Below are 24,481 nucleotides of genomic sequence, written 5' to 3'. Positions count from 1 at the left end.
CTCTCTCCTCTGTGCCTCTATCTCTCTTTATCTCTCTCCCTGCTTCTCTCTCTCTCCCTGCCTCTCTCCCCTCTTTTCTCCATCCTTTTGTCTCTCTCTCTCTGTCTCTCTGTCTCTCTCTGTCTCTCTGTCTCTCTCTGTCTGTCTGTCTCTATCTCTCCATCTCTTCCCCTCTCTCTCTCTCTCTCTCTCTCTCTCTCTCTCTCTCTCTCTCTCTCTCTCTCTCTCTCTCCTCCTCCTCCAGGTGATCCTGTTGTTGCTGATGCTGTTCATGAGGAAGCGTGTCGCGCTGACCATCGCTCTGTTCCACGTGGCGGGCAAGGTGTTCATCCACCTGCCGCTGCTCACGCTGCAGCCCTTCTGCACCTTCCTGGCCCTGCTGGTCTTCTGGATCTACTGGGTCCTCGTGCTGCTGTTCCTCGGGACCACCGGTACGTCCCCACCTGGGGGCGGGGGGTGTGTGTGTGTGTGTGTGTGTGTGTGTGTGTGGTTGTGTGTGTGTATTTGTGTCTGGGTATATGTGTGTGTGTGTGTGTGTGTGTGTGTGTATTTGTGTCTGGGTATATGTGTGTGTGTGCTGCTGGGTGAATGGACTACATTTGTAATCAGTCACTCTACTTGCGTATGCGGGCACCTCATAATTCTTTCCAGGCAATAATTGATCAATTTAAGCTTCACCTGTTTTCTTCCAACCTGAGCAAAGTGTAACAAAACGCCTCAGCCCTCAGCCCTCAGCCGTTCTCTGTGGTCCGTCTTCATTCGGCCTGTTTCCCCCCGCTCTGTTTGCTCCATCCATCGGTGGGACCGTTCTGTCTCTCTCTCTGTCTCTGTCTCTGTCTCTGTCTCTCTCTCTCTCTCTCTCTGTCTCTGTCTCTGTCTCTGTCTCTGTCTCTGTCTCTCTCTCTCTCTCTCTCTCTCTCTCTCTCTCTCTCCGTTCTGTCTCTCTCTCTCTCTCTCTCCGTTCTGTCTCTCTCCGTTCTGTCTCACCCGACCGGCGCTCGGTTCTGTACTCTCCAGGGAACCCTCAGCAGAGCGAGGAGACGGGCCTCACAGAGTTCCGTCTGACGGGGACTCTGCAGTACCTGACCTGGTACCACGCGGTGGGCCTGGTGTGGATCAGCGAGTTCATCCTGGCCTGCCAGCAGATGACGGTGGCCGGGGCGGTGGTCACCTACTACTTCACCAGGTGGGCTGTCATGGTTACACAGTGTAACGTAACCTACGGTGCCGTACTGGACTGTTGCGTGCTTTGCTTAGGGTCGATGCAGACTCCTAACTGGGGACAGATGCTGTTACTAGGGGGTGATGCTGTAGTTGGGGACAGAGATGCTGTTACTAGGGAGAGACCCTGTAGTTGGGGACAGATGCTGTTACTAGGGGGTGATGCTGTAGTTGGGGACAGATGCTGTTACTAGGGGGTGATGCTGTAGTTGGGGACAGATGCTGTTGCTAGGGAGAGATGCTGTAGTTGGGGACAGATGCTGTTGTTAGGGAGAGGTGCTGTAGTTGGGGACAGATGCTGTTACTAGGGAGAGTTGCTGTAATTGGAGGCCGATGCTGTTACCAGGGAGAGATGCTGTAGTCAGGGACAGATGCTGTTACCAGGGAGAGATGCTGTCGTCAGAGACATATGCTTACACCAGGGGGACAGGCTTTTATGAGGGAGAGATGCTGGCATGATGGAGATACTGTCAAGAAGCCGTGCTGTTAATACTGATAGATGCTGTTACTAGGGAGAGATGCAGTTACTAAGGAAAGATACTGTAACAACGGAGATGCCGTGACAATAGACGCTGTAACCATGGAGATAGTATGTCTGAGAGTGAAAGAACGAAAGTGGCACTGATGGCTCTAGAGAATTCAGCTCAGCTCCAGACCTGTTCAGTGCATATCATGGGTTTCTTGCTTACGACAATTTCTTGAAGACCCTGATCCTGTTGTCGCCAAAAGTTATTTACCCTGTCCTTTTGGTCCAACAGTTCTCACGTCGCTCTCGGTGTAATCAATGCTACTTTATGTGTTTCTGTTTCCGTTCAGGGATAAGAACCGCCTCCCGCTGACCCCCATCCTGTCGTCTGTGCTGCGACTGCTCCGATACCACCTCGGGACCGTGGCCAAGGGCTCCTTCATCATCACGCTGGTCAAAGTCCCGCGCCTCGTCCTCATGTACCTCCACAACCAGCTCAAAGGAAAGGTACGCCCCCCCCATGGACGCTTTATCTATGAATACAGAAGTGAGGTCAACAGTTGTTTACAATCAGAATCCAGAAGGGTGCCATCAACAGTCCTGTTGCCCATCTCACTCTGTACGACTTAGACGAACACCTGTCACGAACTCGCCCTTCCAATCGGGTCCCTGGTATCCTCACTGATATGGTTAGCTTCTACCCCCCCCCCCACACTAATATGACCAGACCTGAGCTCCCATTAAGACTCATGCCGTTCCCGGTCGGTAAAACGGCAACCCTTTCGGCCCGCCTATATCAGATACAGCGATGTCATTGGTTAATGTTCTGGGCCCGGGGAATCGCGGAGGGGGTATAGTGCTCGCTGAGCCAATTCAAATTGTGCCCTCGCGAGAACTCTGGAATTCCAGGGTACCCATGAACTACACACTCGGGGGGCAATGCGTTTTAATTCTCACGAGGGGAATGTGTTGGGCCTATCGGGGAGATAAAAGCACGTTCACCCACAGTAAACAAGAGTCCCCGGTTCTCGCCACCCTGCGCCGTGAGGGGGCTCAGCTTGCTGGCATGTGGTGCTAATGATCTGACTCAGACAGTGCTTGAGCGCGAGTGGGAAGGAGTTTCTACTCGTTAAACCGGGAATGTTCCACCTCTGGTCGCCGCAGAGCATAAAATAATTGAGGTCTGAAAGAACACCGCTTCCAGCGGCAGCCGGTAAAGCCGCCAGCGAAAGGTGTCTCGTCCCCTTCCTGGTCCTGTCTTCAAAGGGGAGACGGCGGGAAGCTTCTTGAGTGACAAGCCCGGGTTCCCTCCTCTGATGTTCTCTCACCCCCCTCTCGCTCCCTTTCCTCCTCCTCATTAATCATCCGCCCGACTAACTCTTCCTCGCTCCCTCTCCATCTCTCCACGCCCCTCTCTCTCTCTCTCTTTATGTTAGGAAAATGCGTGTGCCCGCTGTCTGCTGAAGACCTGCATCTGCTGTTTGTGGTGTTTGGAGAAGTGCCTCAACTATCTCAATCAGGTACCGCCGCCAATAAGTTCGCTCTGTTCGCGGTTCTGTCGTACTTTTTTCTTTTTTGTTCCGTTCCAGTTGGCTCTGTGTTTTCATTTAAGGTTGGGTAATTTTGGGTGTTTATGCACCCTGTACTTTCATCCTTCTTTTTTTTAACCCTCTCTTCCATTTGGAACCCTGTTCCTCTTTGTTCGTTGCTCTTTTTATCTCATCCTCATTACCTACGCATGTTTATCACTTTATTGCATCTCAAACTCTTAATTTCCCTACCTCGCTCTCGCTCTCTTTCTCTCTCAGACACATGAGGCCTAAACGCTCTACAAAGTGGCTTGCATGTTTGCAAGAACCATTTTCCCCCTCTCCCACAAGTTCTACACACATAATCCCTGATCTCAACACAGTTCATCTCTTCACTGATTTCACACATGGCAACGGTATACAATAAAGCCCTGATATAGAGCACCCCAGTACATGTCAGGCAGCCTATGTACCACATGGTGGTTTGATTCTGATCTGCGGTAGTGTACTACGTATTGTTCCCTCAATCTTTCAACCAACTTTGCTGTCTCACTGCACTCTCCTGTCCATAAAGGGACTCCTACGAATATTTTTAATGAAAGTCATTGTCAAACACACCAAGACATTTAATCTCCCGGCACAAATGACTGGGCAGACCGAAGAAGAAAGAAGAAAAAAATCTCAAATGTAAGCTAGCTTGATAGCTGTGACTCAGCAGTCTCTCCCTCTTCGTCCCTCTGGGTGCAGAACGCCTACGCAGCGACCGCCATCAACAGCACCAGCTTCTGCACCTCAGCCCGCGATGCCTTCGTCATCCTGGTGGAGAACGCTCTGAGGGTGGCGGCCATCAACGCCGTGGGCGACTTCGTCCTGTTCCTGGGGAAGGTGTGTGCTGGGTAGATGGGCCAGGATGAGAGGAGGGGGCTGGACTGATGGATGGAAGGGAGAGAGGGGGTGAGACTGATGGATGGGAGAGAGGGAGGGAGGGGTGGATGGGAGAGAGGGATGGATGGATGGGAGAGAGGGAGGGAGGGATGGGAGAGAGGGAGGGGTGGATGGGAGAGAGGGGGTGAGACTGATGGATGGGAGAGAGGGAGGGAGGGGTGGATGGGAGAGAGGGAGGGAGGGATGGGAGAGAGGGAGGGGTGGATGGGAGAGAAGGGACCGATGGATGGGAGAGAGGGGGTGAGACTGATGGATGGGAGAGAGGGAGGGAGGGGTGGATGGGAGAGAGGGATGGATGGATTGATAGCTGCTGGAGAGTCTGGAGGACGGAGCGATGGATGGGAGGAGAAGGGGAAGGCTGATGGGAAGGAGGGAATCTCGTCCAGACGATGTCGAAACATTCCTTTCATACATCGGCGTGTTGACCGGAGCAGTGAGTCAGCCCCCGTGTTCCCTCCCCCGACCTGCAGGTCCTGATAGTGACGTCCACGGCGTTCGCCGGCGTGCTCCTCCTCAACTACCAGAGGGACTTTGCAGAGTGGCTGCTGCCGCTGTTCATCGTGTGCCTCTTCTCCTTCCTGGTGGCCCACTGCTTCCTCTCCATCTTCGAGATCGTGGTGGACGTCCTGTTCCTGTGCTTCGCCATCGACACCAAGTACAACGACGGCACGCCGGGGAAGGAGTTCTACATGGACAAAGCCCTCATGGTGAGAGGGGGGCGCTCAGCCAGCCTTACAGTCACAGACTGAGTGGGCTCCAGGTCCTCTATCACAGTTAGACTGAGTGGGCTCCAGGTCCTCTATCACAGTTAGACTGAGTGGGCTCCAGGTCCTCTATCAGAGTTAGACTGAGTGGGCTCCAGGTCCTCTATCACAGTTAGACTGAGTGGGCTCCAGGTCCTCTATCACAGTTAGACTGAGTGGGCTCCAGGTCCTCTATCAGAGTTAGACTGAGTGGGCTCCAGGTCCTCTATCAGAGTTAGACTGAGTGGGCTCCAGGTCCTCTATCAGAGTTAGACTGAGTGGGCTCCAGGTCCTCTATCACAGTTAGACTGAGTGGGCTCCAGGTCCTCTATCAGAGTTAGACTGAGTGGGCTCCAGGTCCTCTATCACAGTTAGACTGAGTGGGCTCCAGGTCCTCTATCAGAGTTAGACTGAGTGGGCTCCAGGTCCTCTATCAGAGTTAGACTGAGTGGGCTCCAGGTCCTCTATCACAGTTAGACTGAGTGGGCTCCAGGTCCTCTATCACAGTTAGACTGAGTGGGCTCCAGGTCCTCTATCAGAGTTAGACTGAGTGGGCTCCAGGTCCTCTATCAGAGTTAGACTGAGTGGGCTCCAGGTCCTCTATCAGAGTTAGACTGAGTGGGCTCCAGGTCCTCTATCACAGTTAGACTGAGTGGGCTCCAGGTCCTCTATCAGAGTTAGTCTGACTGGTTTAAAAGTCCTTTGTCACAGTTACAGTCTCAGTGGTCTCCAAGTACTTTATCACAGTTTCAGTTTTGGTGGTCTTCAGCATATTCATAAGAATCAACATCTCAGTAGCATGTTACTATGGGATTGATTGTGCGTGTGCGAGTGATCACAAGCCTATGTTAGGAGACCACCACTAAATTTCAAAAAATGCCGAAAGATTTTTTTAAAGCTTTCTGTCAATTCAGCCACACTTACACCCAAAGTACCCGGACTCTTTGCATCCAAGAACTACTTTTCAAGGAACTAAACGTTTCCTCCAGCCTGTTGTTTTCTGTGTTTGCACCTCGGTCTCAAGGCAGGGGCAAATTGGAGGCAGTGCAGTGAAAAGGTCTGATGGATTCATTCCTCAAGCCACTGGACACGAGCGTATGCTCCATGCTTTCATCAAAATATCCTATTTTTTGGAGAATTAACTTATTATGGAGTTCGATGTTTAATCCAAGAGCAAAGTAGTCTAGCGAAGAGCAGTACGCGAATGTGGGGGATAATGATTAGTGGGTGCGGATTCTTTAATACAACCATGTTTTAGAGACGCTCGTTTTTAAAGTTGTAAAGACTTTTTTTTTTTTTTTTTAAAGGTTCTTTCCTTTTTCGGAGGAAGTCAGTATCCAAAACTGTGTGTGAAAAATTCTTTCACACACAGACAGCAACAGAGTAGTTGCTGTTCTTTTCGAAAGTACCACCCCCCGCCCCCGTGCAAGGACTGTTTGGGGGGTGAAATAAAGAACCTAATTTTAGTCCCTGATTTCACAGGAACTAAAGTTCCTCTGATGGTTTGTAGATCCTGGGGAAAGTCCCTGGGTGGAAAAGCAGAATGGAAACTAACCCTTAATTCTCTGGAAATGAACTGTTGCGTAATGTTGGATGTCTTCTTCAGGCGTTGTGAGTCTCATAACACAAGGACATTGGTTGATCTCTGCTCCTGATTGCATCCAACTGACCAGCCCGCCACCTTCCTCTCAATGGGTGTTCTGACTTTTTGTCTTCTCTTCTTTTGAACGGACATGCCCCCTTCCTCCTCCTCCTCCTCCTCATCCTCCTCCTCCTCCTCCTCCTCATCCTCCCTCCTCTCCCCTCCCCCTCCCCCTCCCCCCCTGCAGGAGTTTGTGGAGAGCAGCAGGAGGTTGGAGCGGGTGGTGGAGCGCGGGCGTAGCCGCGTGAAGGAGGCGGTGGTGTCGGAAGGAGCTGAGATGAAGCCCATGGTGAGTGACAGCGGCAGGGGCGGGGCTAAGGTCAAGGTCAAGGAAGAGCCGAAGGAGGAGCAGGAGGAGGAGGAGGAGGAGGAGGAGGAGGGTGAGGGTCTGGACGGAGGCGGGGGGGAGTGGGAGCAGCTGCAGGAGTTCCACGTGTACTACCTCCTGATGGGCGTCCTGCTGGACTGGGTGCTGACGGAGGACAGCACGTGGATCCTGTGTCTGAGCCAGGACATGATGCTCTTCCTTTGTGTCTACATCCCCACCTCCACCCTCTTCCTCTTCGTGACCCTGCTCCAAGAGCCTCACTCCCCTCTCTCCTCCTCGGCCGCCGAGACCGGCCCCGCCAAAGCAGCCTCCGCCAAACCAGCCTCCGCCAAACCAGCCTTAGCCTCCGTGTGCTAGCAGCGGCTAGCTGGCCGCGGCACTCACACATCCCCACAAAGCATGCTAAGGGATGACCTGACTAACGCCTGCGTGCATGCTAACGTGCTAACTCATCATCAACATCATCATCATCATCATCATCATCATCATCGTCGTTGCTGCTAACCTTTGTCTGTCTTGGACTAAAAGTTTTTTTTAATTTTATTTTGATATTGTTTGTCTTTATCTTGCATGTGTTTGCGCCAACACACTGTGCTACTTTGTGGATCCTCTTATTGTGCCTTCCCTTGTCATGGTGCTTGTTTTGGAGAGGAAGTGGCGAAGAGAGCACCAGGATGTGAGGTACGTGTGTGGTTGTTGGTGTGTAGATCAGTACTTCACACCGTCATACTGGTAAGTGAACTAGTGATCTGCTTATGGATAACGGTTAAGAGTCTTAGAACTGGCATGAGGTGGATCTCAAGCCTGGTTCCATTAAGAATTCCCATTCTATTCTGTTCTATTGATTTGGCAGGTGCTTTTATCCCAAACAACTCTGATTTGAAGAATCAGAATTCTGATTTGACTCATTAAGGATCCGGGTTCATGGCGTCTTGCCAACAGGTAGACTAAAATACCTTTGGGGCCAACCAGAGGAGTCAAACACCCTACACACCTTCATCCTTATCTTCTTTTTCATTTATCCTGCGATCACGCCGTCGCGCTCCATGTTTCATCCCGTGCCCGTCGTCATTCCACCTTCGACTTTGTCCTCGCCGCTCGCCTCCACTCACGCCTAACCAGACAGCTGTTGAGTACAGTTTGATGTGAAGTGTGGTGATAAGTGTTGAATCCGTAATGAAACCGGAATCCCACTTTCCTTTCTCAGGCTCCAGGAACAAGTTCAGCTTGACCAAAATCACAGAATGGGACTTACAAAAAAAGACATTCCAAAATGTTTATTTTTTACCAATGTGTAACATGTTTACTATGGTTTCACTCCAGGGAATACAATATTTTAATAAGAAACTGTAAAAAAAATATAATAACAATGTAATGAAGCACTTTATATTGAAGCGCTGCATATTTTAAAAAAGGCTGATGCATTTTTCGTAGTGATGTCCTTTTTTATATAAGACTAAAAACGATTGCCATCTAGTTGGAACACTGTACTAATGTCTTGAGTCACCTTTGTTTATTGTTTTCTTCTGCATAGCGAATAACTAGTACATTTGGTCGGAGATGTCGGTTTTTTTTTATTTTCACAACCTAATCGTGAGAGCACATCTTAGTCTTGTGTTTTCTAATCAACCGCTGAAATACATCAGTGAGTACGTAGGCTTTACTAAGTAACCCAGACTCTGCATCACACACCATGCAGAGACGGAAATGACTCCCTCTCTCTCCTGTTGTTGTGTGTCGAGTGTTTATACCAGAATGATTGAGGATGTTCGGGGCGTTTTTGCAGCGTAATACTTCTCTGTACTGTATGTAAAAACACAAACTGACTGTACGGACTTTTGAGATGTTTCTTTCTCCCGCCTCTTTTAAACTTGGGCTGCCCTGATCAAAATAAGACCAACTTCCTCCTTCAGCCCCCTCTAGTGGTCAGCTGCAGGTATGGCAGCTTTGTAGTGGTTTCAACAGAATTCGTGATTTCGTTTTCTATGGACGTAAACGTAAAGTTCCAGAAGGGTGAGTGGGGCTGGAGTTTTAGCGTGTCATCGAGTGGATCATGTCTATGGATCTCTGCTTGAACAAATATTTTTCTGTCCGGTTCTGGTTACGGTTACATTTTCACTCTCACTCCTCTTATCTTTGAATGACAGACTTTGCAACTCATTTCAGTGACCATGGCGACATGCAATACCATGACGTGACTGACGTCATTCTACTCCATAGTGGACCTAAAACTTCAAGGACGGATAGTGGCACACATCTACTCTAATATTTATTCTCGACTACATTATTTGGTTGAATCATCGTTGAAATTAATTGACTGATAGAGGGTTGAACTGGTGCCAAACAGCTTGTCCCCCAAATGGTTGAGGTTCTAGATCTCCGGTAGCCCCTCCCACCACCTGCCCCTGCTCCCTAGCTCAGTCCAACCTGTAGAGGTGGACATGGCCGCTGGATCTTGACAGCCTGCAATAAAAGAGCAGGTCCCATTGCAACGTGAAACGCTCCTCAAACATGTCTTCCTTGATTTTTATTTTTTTTTAAATTTCAACCTTATACAATCCGGGACTTTATGTCCTGGAACAGCTGTGAAGTTGATAAGAGATGGGCGATGCAACGAGACAAGATGTTGGAGCCATGAATCTCCTCTTCATCTCAACCTCTGCCGGGATTCACATCAAGGTGACCATCACAGCAGGTGCCGTCTTAATATTTGATCGCAATACCTTGATCACTCAGCAAGAAGCACCCGGGTGTCAGCATTATTTTGATTCTGCCTAACTCTTTGGTTGGAGGTTTTTAATGTTGCTCTGACAACCTTAGGATCAAGTTCAAGATAAAAAAAAAGAAAAAAAAAAGCCCTTTAGACTATAATGTCCTGTTGTTTTATGGGGCCACATGTCCCTCTGTGGCTGTAATGGGGCCAGGGGTGCACTGTTGGTAGGAGGGAGCAGAGTTTTACAAAGGCCCCTGTTTTACCACAACATTGATGTTGTCGACTTCGCGGACTGTACCAACTGGAAGGCTGAGCTATCAGTCATACATAGTTGCACACTCCCACTTGTGATGTTGGTGGTGCAGATTTTAAAATAAACAGGCGATTGTCCCCTTATTTGACCCAGCTAAACAAAATGCTACCTTTTTCTGGAAAGGGTTTGTGAATAAGTCATTTTGTAAAGGATGGATACAGTGTGATGATCATGATTCAAATGAACACAGGGTGTAATGTTCTTAATGATTATTTGAAAACGTGTGACGTTCTAGATGGGGCTTTGGATTAATGTGGTTTGTGTATTATAGCAGACCGGCTAGAACCGGTGTACCGTGTTGGATGAAATTGTAAATCACTGGGGATTAATTAATGGATACAGATGGCCCTGACTGTTTCAATATTTCTTTATTTTCTAAGAAAAAACCCTCTTCCCTCATAAACATGAGTAAAATAAAATGGGAGTTATGTGCCAGAATGGAAAAATCTTTCTAAAAATGGATACATTTTAAAATATGGATTGCAGGGAAATAACCCTGCAAAATAATGGTTTTCAGTGACAATATGATATTAGACGTACATATATAAATATATTTATTTTGCCAAAATGGCTTTGGAATAAAATTCCTCGTATAGTCTGTGTAATTATCTTCTGGAATACATTACATTTTACACTAAGACTTAGATATGAAATAAGAGCATGTTAGATGGAAACAATAAAAAAAAAAAAACACCTTAATGTTACCACAAGACTCGATGCTCAAAGCATGTTACAAATTGCACTACTTTGACGCTATTTAATTTCAACACTGAAATAAGTAGGCCTATTTGTGTTTCTAGTTGCTACTGTTTAGCAGAGTCAGTCAGGTAGTAAATAGAAACTTCTGTTACGTAAAGATAGTCTCTGGATAGTGCGGCCTGTCGTACCTTTCAGAAGACGAGAATGTAATCTACGCCTTTACTCAAATCAGTTAATCTTATGTGAAGTCTTACAGAACAGCTTTCTCAACTTTATTTTGTTAAACATTTCGTCGTGTGCCTCACCTGCAGTCTATTATAGAGAATCACTGGACCAGATAAACCTCCCATTATTCAGAAACAAATTTTTACATAAATTCACCCACAGAATAACCATTGACGTATACCATCAGTATGGGTTTCCAGGATAGTTTCTTATCACAATTAGGAAACTTCAAAAAAAAATGTTGGGAAAGGGTTTTGGGCTTTTCTCTGTTGCCCTTGTGCCCACAGACCGTCAAGCAAGCTTCAGGTCTCTCTGCCAAAACACCAGTGGAAGGACCACCAGAAGGGACTGGTTGTGTGAACTGGTTGTTCAGGGTAGGAACTGCGCAGTTGTCGTTAGTATTTTGGGATTCTTGGCTCCTGGTGTGTAAAAGGCAGCTCTCTGATTGGCTTCAGCCCTGAGACGTTATTTGTTTAAGCATCCCCTGAGGACGGAAGCTGGATGTGGGGCCAAAATGTATTGTTGGGGGCGGAGCTTCACTTGGTAGCCCCTCCTCTCCTGAGCACCCCCCCCCCCCCCCCCTCCCTCATTACGATTTCTGTTGTCACAACTCGGGACACATATTCAATAATTGTCCCACTTGGTTTGCCACTAAGACAGGAGTCTGATATCTATCACAGAACAGGACCTAGGTTGTTTGTGGCCGGGGTACACATGTAGCTCCGCCAATGTATCACACCCATTCCTCCAGCTTGCATTGAGGGTCTTCTTCATTTGTTATCACACTTGTTGGGGAGGGGCCAAAGTGCTCTTGGTAAAGGGGTGGAGCTTGTAAACTAAGTAGCTTGTCAAAGTCATGTGACGTGACCATGGACAGCTTGCATGCTGAAATTTATCCTGCTCTTTGCTGAATCAGCCATCTTTGTAGAGTGTTAATATAGCGCCATTAGGACAAAAAAAATAATCAAACCGACTTAACTTAGAGAACAGCAGCTTTAATTAGCAACAAAATTGAGATCTGAGTCTTGAAATTCTTCCTCTCGGGGGGAGGCTGTGTGTGTGTGTGTGTGTGTGTGTGTGTGTGTGTGTGTGTGTGTGTGTGTGTGTGTGTGTGTGTGTGTGTGTGTGTGTGTGTGTGTGTGTGTGTGTGTGTGTGTGTGTGTGTGTGTGTGTGCGCCCGCACACACAGACTGGTCCAGAGGGAATGGTTAACAAGCTAACATATAGGACGAGACGTCAGTTAAATTGTGAGGTGTGGTTCTGGCTTGTAGTACTTTCTCTGCAGTAAAAAAAAGTTGTAACATTAAACTTTTCTTTTGAGATTTTTATATTTATCCTTTTTTTTATGTATATTTGTTTTTTAAAAAAGGTAATAAAACCCAATATTTGAACCCGTGTCTTTAACTTTTTGAAATACATGTTATCTGCAGGTGTTACATCATTTAATGTACAATGCAGGTTAACCGAACAAAACAAGTAGAAAAATACATACAAATTCTATACACAGAACAAACATTTATAAACAATTACAAATAGAAAATTCTAATTATGTAAGAAGGAACATAGGCTGTAGCCTACGGTGCATACAAATATCCAGGGCCTTTTTTTGACAAGTTTATACACTTAATTGTACATCATTGATATTCTCTCTCGACATAAACCATTTGGTACATGGTATATTATTAGCATGTAAAGTAAAAGATGAAGTGGCTCTTCAACAAATTCCAGCAGAAAAAATAGGAGGCAAATTTACAGCTTTCATTTTTCTCTCCTAATGCTCCTAAATTTGCTCCTAAATAAACGACCAACAGCTGGCAGTCATAAATGGGGCTATGCCAAGGACCAGCTTGAAAACAATCACATCCTTGTTTTCAGACACAATCAATATTCATATTTCATGAAAAGATTTCACCACAAAGAGCGGACCACAGTCTTCCCTCGACGTAATACTGGTTAAGAATTTCAAAAGTGACTAAGTTCATGCCTGGACAAATTCATTAAATAAAGAGCTTGAAAGGTTCTAAAACAAGTTAAATCCTGTCATTATCAGCCTCGGATATTAAAAGTGTAAAAGAGTGAGTCTCGAATTAGATAAGAGATTCAACCGTGAATGGAAGACCGTCCATAAGCAGCAGGTGTTTGTTAGGGAATCCCGTTGATGGATGCCCTCAGGTAGACTGCCAACATCTTGTTTACAACATTATCACTCTTAGGCTGTGAGCACATGAGCTTTCAGCCTCGGTGGTGACAATGTTAAAAACAACTATTCTCAAAGTCCAAACCATAACCTCTCGATGTGGATCCATTCAGATAACTTTTTGTTTTTCTGTTGACTCTTATCTCAAACGGCATACCTAGGGTTGAGTGCTTTTCCGTAAGCTCACCAAACAGTCTGTGTTTGTTGCGCAATTCTGCAATAAAGTTGATTTCTACCTTGGTCTGCCGGTTCTAGCGTCGTCAAGGCTCCTCCTCATCCTCGCTCAGCAAGGTGTCCAGGTCCTTGTCCTTTTGCACAGGACACTCCGAGATAAACTCTTTCTGCTGCTCCTCCAGCTCCCGCATCTCCCCCTGCAGGCGCTCCAGGTGCACTGCACGTCGGTTGCGTAGTATTCTGCCCGGGAACGGGTTCATCATGGTGAAGGCGATGTTCGTGAGCTTCCTGTTAGAGGGGGGAAAAACCCACCGGAGAAAGGGACATGATTTGTGAGGTCACGTGTGACATCGTGAGAGACAATTTTAATGATCCTTAGGGCCTTATTGAGGGTGAGAACATTTTAGTTGTCAAAAATCGAAAGCAAGCTAGCTACCAAGAAAACAAGTAGAGGAAAGCAGCCATAGCGGTCTTCTACTGTGACACATGACTTTTGTTTTTTATGTTTGCTTTATTCTTGAGACGGTTGGTAGTTCAAATAATACGGCAAGTATATAGAGAACAAACATTAAATTTTTTATTTTCCTACTAGTTAGCTACATATCCTGTGTCAACCTCCATGGCCACCCGTACGGGCAATACAGTGGCTTGCGTTTGTGCTGAGTAGCTGCCCTCATCAGTTTAGAACAGTGAACTCCCTCAGGCTCAACACGTATTGCAGCTGTGAATTATATATGGGGATGTCTGCCTCTGGTCCATGTTAAAAATAGAGGCACAGTCGAGCCGACTGCTACAAACTCGCAGGAGGAAATAGAACTGAGAGAATGATAGTTAGGCAGTGCCTTTCAGATATCTTTTCCGTAACAAACCCCCACACTGATACCGCAGGGTAAGACAACAGTTTTCCAGAGGCCCTATGCTGCGGTCCATTTTGCCATAGTTCCCAGGGGCAAGGCCACTCGCGCCAAACCAAGGCGACACATGCTAGCTTATATTAGCAGGTTTTAATGGATATCGATGATGCAACCACGTACCTCCCGTCAGTCACGGTCTTGGTGAAGAAGCGAAGGTATTGGTAGATCTCAACGTTGTCGTGGATCTTTAGAATGTCCTCCTCTTTGTATTTGAAGAGCGCCAACGCATAGCGAAATAGCACCTGTGAAAAATACAAAAAAAATGAGGGTGGAATTTCAGGTTCCACAGAAGAAAGTGTCTCAACACCTACAGGTTGCAGGATCTGCTATGTTATCAAAGCTACACAATATTGAACTTTATATAAAAGTGTCTGTGACTAAAGATGATTTATTAATATCACAGGGCGGAAAGTCAGGTGTTACAGCAGTACGAAGTAAGACTGCAAAATAGAGCCAAAATGAAGAACAAACTGATTTAAAAAACATAAAATAGTAAACAATAATCATAAATATGAATAATTCAATGATTAAGAACGTTTCCCAGATCTCATGCTGTATTCATGAAGCGACCTTAATGAGCCTCGTTCCCAGGACGGGGTTAGAGCGTGGAGGCTGACCTTGGTGCCCTCGTAGAGGAAGGCGTCCCAGACCCTCAGCAGCAGGTCGCTGGGGAGGCTCTCCACGAAGCCCACCAGGAACCAGTTGAAGGTGACGAGGGACACGTCGACGGCGTGGTCCTCGAGGTGGGCCGCCAGCCGGGGCAGCTTCTCTGCCATGAAGTCCTTCAGCACCCGCTGGTCCGCCTTCAATCAATCACATCAAACCGCGTTCAGAGGATGCTATCACGCAGAAAGACCGCGGTACGAAGGGCTGAACGAGGGAGACAACCCGGCAAGGGCAGGGAAATGGTGTAAAAGGTCGGGCTGGGTAAAAATACAGATTCATCAATGCACTGCAATTTATTTGTTCCCGATTCAATTTCGATTCAGATTTTTTTTATTATTATTATTTCCATGAAAAAATACAAATAAAAGCGCGTATGCCTAAATGTACATGCCCTTTTACATTTGGCCATGTTATGATTATTACTTTTATGATGCAAGTTTAGCTCAGGAACAATACTATACAATGGTGTATTCCCTTTTTGCTAGTTAAAGCACAATGAAATGGTTAATTCATTTTTAAATGGTTAATTCTAGATAATATTTAGGTATTTTTGTCATCTGCACGTATTATTGAATCGATATCGAAGCAATTGGATCAATATCAAATCGAATCGAATCAAGGCCTAAAGAATCAAATTTAATTGTGAGGTGCCTGGCAGTACCCAGCCCTATAAAAGGTGAAGTGTAAAATAAAATATTAAAATCTAAAATACAATCTTAGAACAGCAAAGATGACACATGACTTGATCAGAAGAAAAAGTAAAAAAATTAAAAAGTACTGCGTTGACGGATAATCAGCTTCACTAAGGATTCAATACTAAGATATACACAAAGGCATTTGGGAAATATAGTCGTGGCACTAGTGTTTTCTTAATAGAATATCGTTAGTGTCCTTAAGTGAAGTTAAAACCCATAGGAATGACGGGCAGCCTTAAGTTAAAGGGAATGTTCCCTAACCCTTTCTTTAATGTGAACAGGGCTGCTTGGGAGTAAGACAGACAGTAGTAGTGCATCCTCTCAGACTCCGGGGGTGGTGTGTTGGTGGTGTGTTGGTGGTGTTATGGTGGTGTTATGGTGGTGTTATGGTGGTGTGTTGGTGGTGTGTTGGTGGTGTGTTGGTGGTGTTATGGTGGTGTGTTGGTGGTGTGTTGGTGGTGTTATGGTGGTGTGTTGGTGGTGTGTTGGCGGTGTTATGGTGGTGTGTTGGTGGTGTGTGGGTGGTGTGTGGGTGGTGTTATGGTGGTGTTATGGTGGTGTTATGGTGGTGTGTTGGTGGTGTTATGGTGGTGTGTTGGTGGTGTTATGGTGGTGTTATGGTGGTGTGTTGGTGGTGTTATGGTGGTGTTATGGTGGTGTTATGGTGGTGTGTTGGTGGTGTTATGGTGGTGTTATGGTGGTGTTATGGTGGTGTGTTGGTGGTGTGTTGGTGGTGTGTTGGTGGTGTTATGGTGGTGTGTTGGTGGTGTGTTGGTGGTGTGTTGGTGGTGTTATGGTGGTGTGTTGGTGGTGTTATGGTGGTGTTATGGTGGTGTGTTGGTGGTGTGTGGGTGGTGTTATGGTGGTGTGTTGGTGGTGTTATGGTGGTGTTATGGTGGTGTGTTGGTGGTGTGTTGGTGGTGTTATGGTGGTGTTATGGTGGTGTGTTGGTGGTGTTATGGTGGTGTTATGGTGGTGTTATGGTGGTGTTATGGTGGTGTGTTGGTGGTGTGTTGGTGGTGTGTTGGTGGTGTTATGGTGGTGTTATGGTGGTGTTATGGTGGTGTGTTGGTGGTGTTATGGTGGTGTGTTGGTGGTGTTATGGTGGTGTTATGGTGGTGTTATGGTGGTGTTATGGTGGTGTGTTGGTGGTGTGTTGGTGGTGTGTTGGTGGTGTGTTGGTGGTGTGTTGGTGGTGTTATGGTGGTGTTATGGTGGTGTTATGGTGGTGTGTTGGTGGTGTGTTGGTGGTGTGTTGGTGGTGTGTTGGTGGTGTTATGGTGGTGTGTTGGTGGTGTTATGGTGGTGTTATGGTGGTGTGTTGGTGGTGTTATGGTGGTGTGTTGGTGGTGTGTTGGTGGTGTGTTGGTGGTGTGTTGGTGGTGTTATGGTGGTGTTATGGTGGTGTTATGGTGGTGTGTTGGTGGTGTGTTGGTGGTGTTATGGTGGTGTTATGGTGGTGTGTTGGTGGTGTTATGGTGGTGTGTTGGTGGTGTTATGGTGGTGTGTTGGTGGTGTTATGGTGGTGTTATGGTGGTGTGTTGGTGGTGTGTTGGTGGTGTGTTGGTGGTGTGTTGGTGGTGTGTTGGTGGTGTTATGGTGGTGTGTTGGTGGTGTTATGGTGGTGTTATGGTGGTGTGTTGGTGGTGTGTTGGTGGTGTTATGGTGGTGTTATGGTGGTGTGTTGGTGGTGTTATGGTGGTGTGTTGGTGGTGTGTTGGTGGTGTTATGGTGGTGTGTTGGTGGTGTTATGGTGGTGTTATGGTGGTGTGTTGGTGGTGTGTTGGTGGTGTGTTGGTGGTGTGTTGGTGGTGTGTTGGTGGTGTGTTGGTGGTGTTATGGTGGTGTTATGGTGGTGTGTTGGTGGTGTGTTGGTGGTGTGTTGGTGGTGTTATGGTGGTGTTATGGTGGTGTGTTGGTGGTGTTATGGTGGTGTTATGGTGGTGTTATGGTGGTGTTATGGTGGTGTGTTGGTGGTGTGTTGGTGGTGTGTTGGTGGTGTGTTGGTGGTGTGTTGGTGGTGTTATGGTGGTGTGTTGGTGGTGTTATGGTGGTGTTATGGTGGTGTGTTGGTGGTGTGTTGGTGGTGTTATGGTGGTGTGTTGGTGGTGTGTTGGTGGTGTGTTGGTGGTGTGTTGGTGGTGTTATGGTGGTGTGTTGGTGGTGTTATGGTGGTGTGTTGGTGGTGTTATGGTGGTGTGTTGGTGGTGTGTTGGTGGTGTGTTGGTGGTGTTATGGTGGTGTGTTGGTGGTGTGTTGGTGGTGTTATGGTGGTGTGTTGGTGGTGTTATGGTGGTGTTATGGTGGTGTGTTGGTGGTGTGTTGGTGGTGTTATGGTGGTGTGTTGGTGGTGTGTTGGTGGTGTGTGGGTGGTGTTATGGTGGTGTGTGGGTGGTGTTATGGTGGTGTTATGGTGGTGTGTTGGTGGTGTGTGGGTGGTGTTATGGTGGTGTTATGGTGGTGTTATGGTGGTGTGTTGGTGGTGTTATGGTGGTGTGTTGGTGGTGTTATGGTGGTGTGTTGGTGGTGTTATGGTGGTGTTATGGTGGTGTTATGGTGGTGTGTTGGTGGTGTTATGGTGGTGTGTTGGTGGTGTTATGGTGGTGTTATGGTGGTGTTATGGTGGTGTTATGGTGGTGTGTTGGTGGTGTGTTGGTGGTGTTATGGTGGTGTGTTGGTGGTGTTATGGTGGTGTGTTGGTGGTGTGTTGGTGGTGTGTTGGTGGTGTGTTGGTGGTGTGTTGGTGGTGTTATGGTGGTGTTATGGTGGTGTTATGGTGGTGTTATGGTGGTGTTATGGTGGTGTGTTGGTGGTGTTATGGTGGTGTGTTGGTGGTGTGTTGGTGGTGTGTTGGTGGTGTTATGGTGGTGTGTTGGTGGTGTGTTGGTGGTGTGTTGGTGGTGTTATGGTGGTGTTATGGTGGTGTGTTGGTGGTGTTATGGTGGTGTTATGGTGGTGTGTTGGTGGTGTTATGGTGGTGTTATGGTGGTGTGTTGGTGGTGTGTTGGTGGTGTGTTGGTGGTGTGTTGGTGGTGTTATGGTGGTGTGTTGGTGGTGTGTTGGTGGTGTTATGGTGGTGTGTTGGTGGTGTTATGGTGGTGTTATGGTGGTGTGTTGGTGGTGTGTTGGTGGTGTTATGGTGGTGTGTTGGTGGTGTGTTGGTGGTGTGTGGGTGGTGTTATGGTGGTGTGTGGGTGGTGTTATGGTGGTGTTATGGTGGTGTGTTGGTGGTGTGTGGGTGGTGTTATGGTGGTGTTATGGTGGTGTTATGGTGGTGTGTTGGTGGTGTTATGGTGGTGTTATGGTGGTGTGTTGGTGGTGTGTGGGTGGTGTGTGGGTGGTGTTATGGTGGTGTTATGGTGGTGTTATGGTGGTGTGTTGGTGGTGTTATGGTGGTGTGTTGGTGGTGTGTTGGTGGTGTTATGGTGGTGTGTTGGTGGTGTTATGGTGGTGTGTTGGTGGTGTTATGGTGGTGTGTTGGTGGTGTGTTGGTGGTGTTATGGTGGTGTTATGGTGGTGTGTTGGTGGTGTGTTGGTGGTGTGTTGGTGGTGTTATGGTGGTGTGTTGGTGGTGTTATGGTGGTGTGTTGGTGGTGTGTTGGTGGTGTTATGGTGGTGTTATGGTGGTGTTATGGTGGTGTGTTGGTGGTGTGTTGGTGGTGTTATGGTGGTGTTATGGTGGTGTTATGGTGGTGTGTTGGTGGTGTTATGGTGGTGTTATGGTGGTGTTATGGTGGTGTTATGGTGGTGTGTTGGTGGTGTTATGGTGGTGTTATGGTGGTGTTATGGTGGTGTGTTGGTGGTGTGTTGGTGGTGTTATGGTGGTGTTATGGTGGTGTTATGGTGGTGTTATGGTGGTGTGTTGGTGGTGTTATGGTGGTGTTATGGTGGTGTTATGGTGGTGTGTTGGTGGTGTGTTGGTGGTGTGTTGGTGGTGTTATGGTGGTGTTATGGTGGTGTGTTGGTGGTGTTATGGTGGTGTTATGGTGGTGTGTTGGTGGTGTTATGGTGGTGTGTTGGTGGTGTGTTGGTGGTGTGTTGGTGGTGTGTTGGTGGTGTTATGGTGGTGTTATGGTGGTGTTATGGTGGTGTTATGGTGGTGTGTTGGTGGTGTGTTGGTGGTGTGTTGGTGGTGTTATGGTGGTGTGTTGGTGGTGTTATGGTGGTGTGTTGGTGGTGTGTTGGTGGTGTGTTGGTGGTGTTATGGTGGTGTTATGGTGGTGTTATGGTGGTGTTATGGTGGTGTGTTGGTGGTGTGTTGGTGGTGTGTTGGTGGTGTGTTGGTGGTGTGTTGGTGGTGTTATGGTGGTGTGTTGGTGGTGTTATGGTGGTGTGTGGGTGGTGTGTTGGTGGTGTGTGGGTGGTGTGTTGGTGGTGTTATGGTGGTGTGTTGGTGGTGTTATGGTGGTGTTATGGTGGTGTTATGGTGGTGTGTTGGTGGTGTGTTGGTGGTGTTATGGTGGTGTGTTGGTGGTGTTATGGTGGTGTTATGGTGGTGTGTTGGTGGTGTTATGGTGGTGTGTTGGTGGTGTTATGGTGGTGTTATGGTGGTGTGTTGGTGGTGTTATGGTGGTGTTATGGTGGTGTTATGGTGGTGTGTTGGTGGTGTGTGGGTGGTGTTATGGTGGTGTGTTGGTGGTGTTATGGTGGTGTTATGGTGGTGTTATGGTGGTGTTATGGTGGTGTGTTGGTGGTGTTATGGTGGTGTTATGGTGGTGTGTTGGTGGTGTGTTGGTGGTGTGTTGGTGGTGTGTTGGTGGTGTTATGGTGGTGTGTGGGTGGTGTGTTGGTGGTGTGTGGGTGGTGTGTTGGTGGTGTTATGGTGGTGTTATGGTGGTGTTATGGTGGTGTTATGGTGGTGTGTTGGTGGTGTTATGGTGGTGTTATGGTGGTGTGTTGGTGGTGTTATGGTGGTGTTATGGTGGTGTTATGGTGGTGTGTTGGTGGTGTGTTGGTGGTGTTATGGTGGTGTTATGGTGGTGTTATGGTGGTGTGTTGGTGGTGTGTTGGTGGTGTGTTGGTGGTGTTATGGTGGTGTTATGGTGGTGTGTTGGTGGTGTTATGGTGGTGTTATGGTGGTGTGTTGGTGGTGTTATGGTGGTGTGTTGGTGGTGTGTTGGTGGTGTTATGGTGGTGTGTTGGTGGTGTTATGGTGGTGTTATGGTGGTGTGTTGGTGGTGTTATGGTGGTGTGTTGGTGGTGTTATGGTGGTGTGTTGGTGGTGTTATGGTGGTGTTATGGTGGTGTGTTGGTGGTGTTATGGTGGTGTGTTGGTGGTGTGTTGGTGGTGTTATGGTGGTGTTATGGTGGTGTTATGGTGGTGTGTTGGTGGTGTGTTGGTGGTGTGTTGGTGGTGTTATGGTGGTGTTATGGTGGTGTTATGGTGGTGTGTTGGTGGTGTTATGGTGGTGTGTTGGTGGTGTGTTGGTGGTGTGTTGGTGGTGTTATGGTGGTGTGTTGGTGGTGTTATGGTGGTGTTATGGTGGTGTTATGGTGGTGTGTTGGTGGTGTTATGGTGGTGTTATGGTGGTGTTATGGTGGTGTGTTGGTGGTGTTATGGTGGTGTGTTGGTGGTGTGTGGGTGGTGTGTTGGTGGTGTGTGGGTGGTGTGTTGGTGGTGTTATGGTGGTGTTATGGTGGTGTGTTGGTGGTGTGTTGGTGGTGTGTTGGTGGTGTTATGGTGGTGTTATGGTGGTGTTATGGTGGTGTTATGGTGGTGTGTTGGTGGTGTGTTGGTGGTGTTATGGTGGTGTGTTGGTGGTGTGTTGGTGGTGTTATGGTGGTGTGTTGGTGGTGTTATGGTGGTGTTATGGTGGTGTGTTGGTGGTGTTATGGTGGTGTTATGGTGGTGTTATGGTGGTGTGTTGGTGGTGTTATGGTGGTGTTATGGTGGTGTGTTGGTGGTGTTATGGTGGTGTGTTGGTGGTGTTATGGTGGTGTGTTGGTGGTGTTATGGTGGTGTGTTGGTGGTGTGTTGGTGGTGTGTTGGTGGTGTTATGGTGGTGTGTTGGTGGTGTTATGGTGGTGTTATGGTGGTGTGTTGGTGGTGTTATGGTGGTGTGTTGGTGGTGTTATGGTGGTGTGTTGGTGGTGTGTTGGTGGTGTGTTGGTGGTGTTATGGTGGTGTTATGGTGGTGTTATGGTGGTGTGTTGGTGGTGTTATGGTGGTGTGTTGGTGGTGTTATGGTGGTGTGTTGGTGGTGTGTTGGTGGTGTTATGGTGGTGTGTTGGTGGTGTTATGGTGGTGTGTTGGTGGTGTTATGGTGGTGTTATGGTGGTGTTATGGTGGTGTGTTGGTGGTGTGTTGGTGGTGTGTTGGTGGTGTTATGGTGGTGTTATGGTGGTGTTATGGTGGTGTGTTGGTGGTGTTATGGTGGTGTGTTGGTGGTGTGTTGGTGGTGTGTTGGTGGTGTTATGGTGGTGTGTTGGTGGTGTTATGGTGGTGTTATGGTGGTGTTATGGTGGTGTGTTGGTGGTGTTATGGTGGTGTTATGGTGGTGTTATGGTGGTGTGTTGGTGGTGTTATGGTGGTGTGTTGGTGGTGTGTGGGTGGTGTGTTGGTGGTGTGTGGGTGGTGTGTTGGTGGTGTTATGGTGGTGTTATGGTGGTGTGTTGGTGGTGTGTTGGTGGTGTGTTGGTGGTGTTATGGTGGTGTTATGGTGGTGTTATGGTGGTGTGTTGGTGGTGTGTTGGTGGTGTTATGGTGGTGTTATGGTGGTGTGTTGGTGGTGTTATGGTGGTGTTATGGTGGTGTTATGGTGGTGTGTTGGTGGTGTTATGGTGGTGTTATGGTGGTGTTATGGTGGTGTGTTGGTGGTGTTATGGTGGTGTGTTGGTGGTGTGTTGGTGGTGTGTTGGTGGTGTTATGGTGGTGTTATGGTGGTGTGTTGGTGGTGTTATGGTGGTGTTATGGTGGTGTGTTGGTGGTGTTATGGTGGTGTGTTGGTGGTGTGTTGGTGGTGTTATGGTGGTGTGTTGGTGGTGTGTTGGTGGTGTTATGGTGGTGTGTTGGTGGTGTTATGGTGGTGTTATGGTGGTGTTATGGTGGTGTTATGGTGGTGTGTTGGTGGTGTTATGGTGGTGTTATGGTGGTGTGTTGGTGGTGTTATGGTGGTGTTATGGTGGTGTTATGGTGGTGTGTTGGTGGTGTTATGGTGGTGTTATGGTGGTGTGTTGGTGGTGTTATGGTGGTGTTATGGTGGTGTTATGGTGGTGTGTTGGTGGTGTTATGGTGGTGTTATGGTGGTGTGTTGGTGGTGTTATGGTGGTGTGTTGGTGGTGTTATGGTGGTGTGTTGGTGGTGTTATGGTGGTGTGTTGGTGGTGTGTTGGTGGTGTGTTGGTGGTGTTATGGTGGTGTGTTGGTGGTGTTATGGTGGTGTTATGGTGGTGTGTTGGTGGTGTTATGGTGGTGTGTTGGTGGTGTTATGGTGGTGTGTTGGTGGTGTGTTGGTGGTGTGTTGGTGGTGTTATGGTGGTGTTATGGTGGTGTTATGGTGGTGTGTTGGTGGTGTTATGGTGGTGTGTTGGTGGTGTTATGGTGGTGTGTTGGTGGTGTGTTGGTGGTGTTATGGTGGTGTGTTGGTGGTGTTATGGTGGTGTGTTGGTGGTGTGTTGGTGGTGTGTTGGTGGTGTGTTGGTGGTGTGTTGGTGGTGTTATGGTGGTGTGTTGGTGGTGTGTTGGTGGTGTTATGGTGGTGTTATGGTGGTGTTATGGTGGTGTTATGGTGGTGTGTTGGTGGTGTGTTGGTGGTGTTATGGTGGTGTGTTGGTGGTGTTATGGTGGTGTTATGGTGGTGTTATGGTGGTGTGTTGGTGGTGTGTTGGTGGTGTTATGGTGGTGTGTTGGTGGTGTTATGGTGGTGTGTTGGTGGTGTGTTGGTGGTGTTATGGTGGTGTGTTGGTGGTGTTATGGTGGTGTGTTGGTGGTGTTATGGTGGTGTGTTGGTGGTGTGTTGGTGGTGTTATGGTGGTGTGTTGGTGGTGTTATGGTGGTGTGTTGGTGGTGTGTTGGTGGTGTTATGGTGGTGTTATGGTGGTGTTATGGTGGTGTTATGGTGGTGTGTTGGTGGTGTGTTGGTGGTGTTATGGTGGTGTGTTGGTGGTGTGTTGGTGGTGTGTTGGTGGTGTGTTGGTGGTGTTATGGTGGTGTTATGGTGGTGTGTTGGTGGTGTGTTGGTGGTGTGTTGGTGGTGTTATGGTGGTGTTATGGTGGTGTTATGGTGGTGTGTTGGTGGTGTGTTGGTGGTGTGTTGGTGGTGTTATGGTGGTGTTATGGTGGTGTTATGGTGGTGTTATGGTGGTGTGTTGGTGGTGTGTTGGTGGTGTTATGGTGGTGTTATGGTGGTGTGTTGGTGGTGTGTTGGTGGTGTGTTGGTGGTGTTATGGTGGTGTTATGGTGGTGTTATGGTGGTGTTATGGTGGTGTGTTGGTGGTGTGTTGGTGGTGTTATGGTGGTGTGTTGGTGGTGTGTTGGTGGTGTGTTGGTGGTGTGTTGGTGGTGTTATGGTGGTGTTATGGTGGTGTGTTGGTGGTGTTATGGTGGTGTGTTGGTGGTGTTATGGTGGTGTGTTGGTGGTGTGTTGGTGGTGTTATGGTGGTGTGTTGGTGGTGTTATGGTGGTGTGTTGGTGGTGTTATGGTGGTGTGTTGGTGGTGTTATGGTGGTGTTATGGTGGTGTTATGGTGGTGTTATGGTGGTGTTATGGTGGTGTGTTGGTGGTGTTATGGTGGTGTTATGGTGGTGTTATGGTGGTGTTATGGTGGTGTTATGGTGGTGTTATGGTGGTGTTATGGTGGTGTGTTGGTGGTGTGTTGGTGGTGTTATGGTGGTGTTATGGTGGTGTGTTGGTGGTGTGTTGGTGGTGTTATGGTGGTGTTATGGTGGTGTGTTGGTGGTGTTATGGTGGTGTTATGGTGGTGTGTTGGTGGTGTTATGGTGGTGTTATGGTGGTGTGTTGGTGGTGTGTTGGTGGTGTTATGGTGGTGTTATGGTGGTGTTATGGTGGTGTTA

General features: G+C 47.9%; 2 protein-coding genes across 4 annotated transcripts in view; one reads left to right on the top strand and one right to left on the bottom strand.

The window, feature by feature from the left end:
• Positions 1 to 10,649, top strand: part of slc44a1b (solute carrier family 44 member 1b) — a 29,621-nt gene extending 18,972 nt beyond the window's left edge. For 2 of the 3 annotated variants that reach the window (XM_060063843.1, XM_060063844.1), the window contains exons 9-16: positions 245 to 431; positions 1,018 to 1,186; positions 2,038 to 2,194; positions 3,124 to 3,207; positions 3,964 to 4,101; positions 4,632 to 4,868; positions 6,734 to 6,835; positions 8,082 to 10,649. In XM_060063843.1, the coding sequence (XP_059919826.1) occupies positions 245 to 431; positions 1,018 to 1,186; positions 2,038 to 2,194; positions 3,124 to 3,207; positions 3,964 to 4,101; positions 4,632 to 4,868; positions 6,734 to 6,835; positions 8,082 to 8,105 (1,098 nt within the window). In that variant the 3' untranslated portion in view covers positions 8,106 to 10,649. Of the gene's footprint in view, positions 1 to 244; positions 432 to 1,017; positions 1,187 to 2,037; positions 2,195 to 3,123; positions 3,208 to 3,963; positions 4,102 to 4,631; positions 4,869 to 6,733; positions 6,866 to 6,901 lie in introns of all 3 variants that reach the window. The other variant, XM_060063845.1, reaches the window with a different exon arrangement.
• A 1,592-nt stretch (positions 10,650 to 12,241) lies between these two features.
• Positions 12,242 to 24,481, bottom strand: part of tbc1d2 (TBC1 domain family, member 2) — a 31,425-nt gene continuing 19,185 nt past the window's right edge. Inside the window, 3 exon segments of the mRNA XM_060063738.1 lie at positions 12,242 to 13,483; positions 14,230 to 14,351; positions 14,727 to 14,912. Of these exon segments, the coding sequence (XP_059919721.1) occupies positions 13,282 to 13,483; positions 14,230 to 14,351; positions 14,727 to 14,912 (510 nt within the window). The 3' untranslated portion in view covers positions 12,242 to 13,281.

This window comes from Gadus macrocephalus, chromosome 10 (assembly GCF_031168955.1).
Source record: "Gadus macrocephalus chromosome 10, ASM3116895v1".
In the NCBI taxonomy this organism is placed as follows: Eukaryota; Metazoa; Chordata; class Actinopteri; order Gadiformes; family Gadidae; genus Gadus; species Gadus macrocephalus.
Note: the sequence above shows the minus strand (reverse complement) of the source record. Positions and strands in the feature narration are given on the sequence as shown.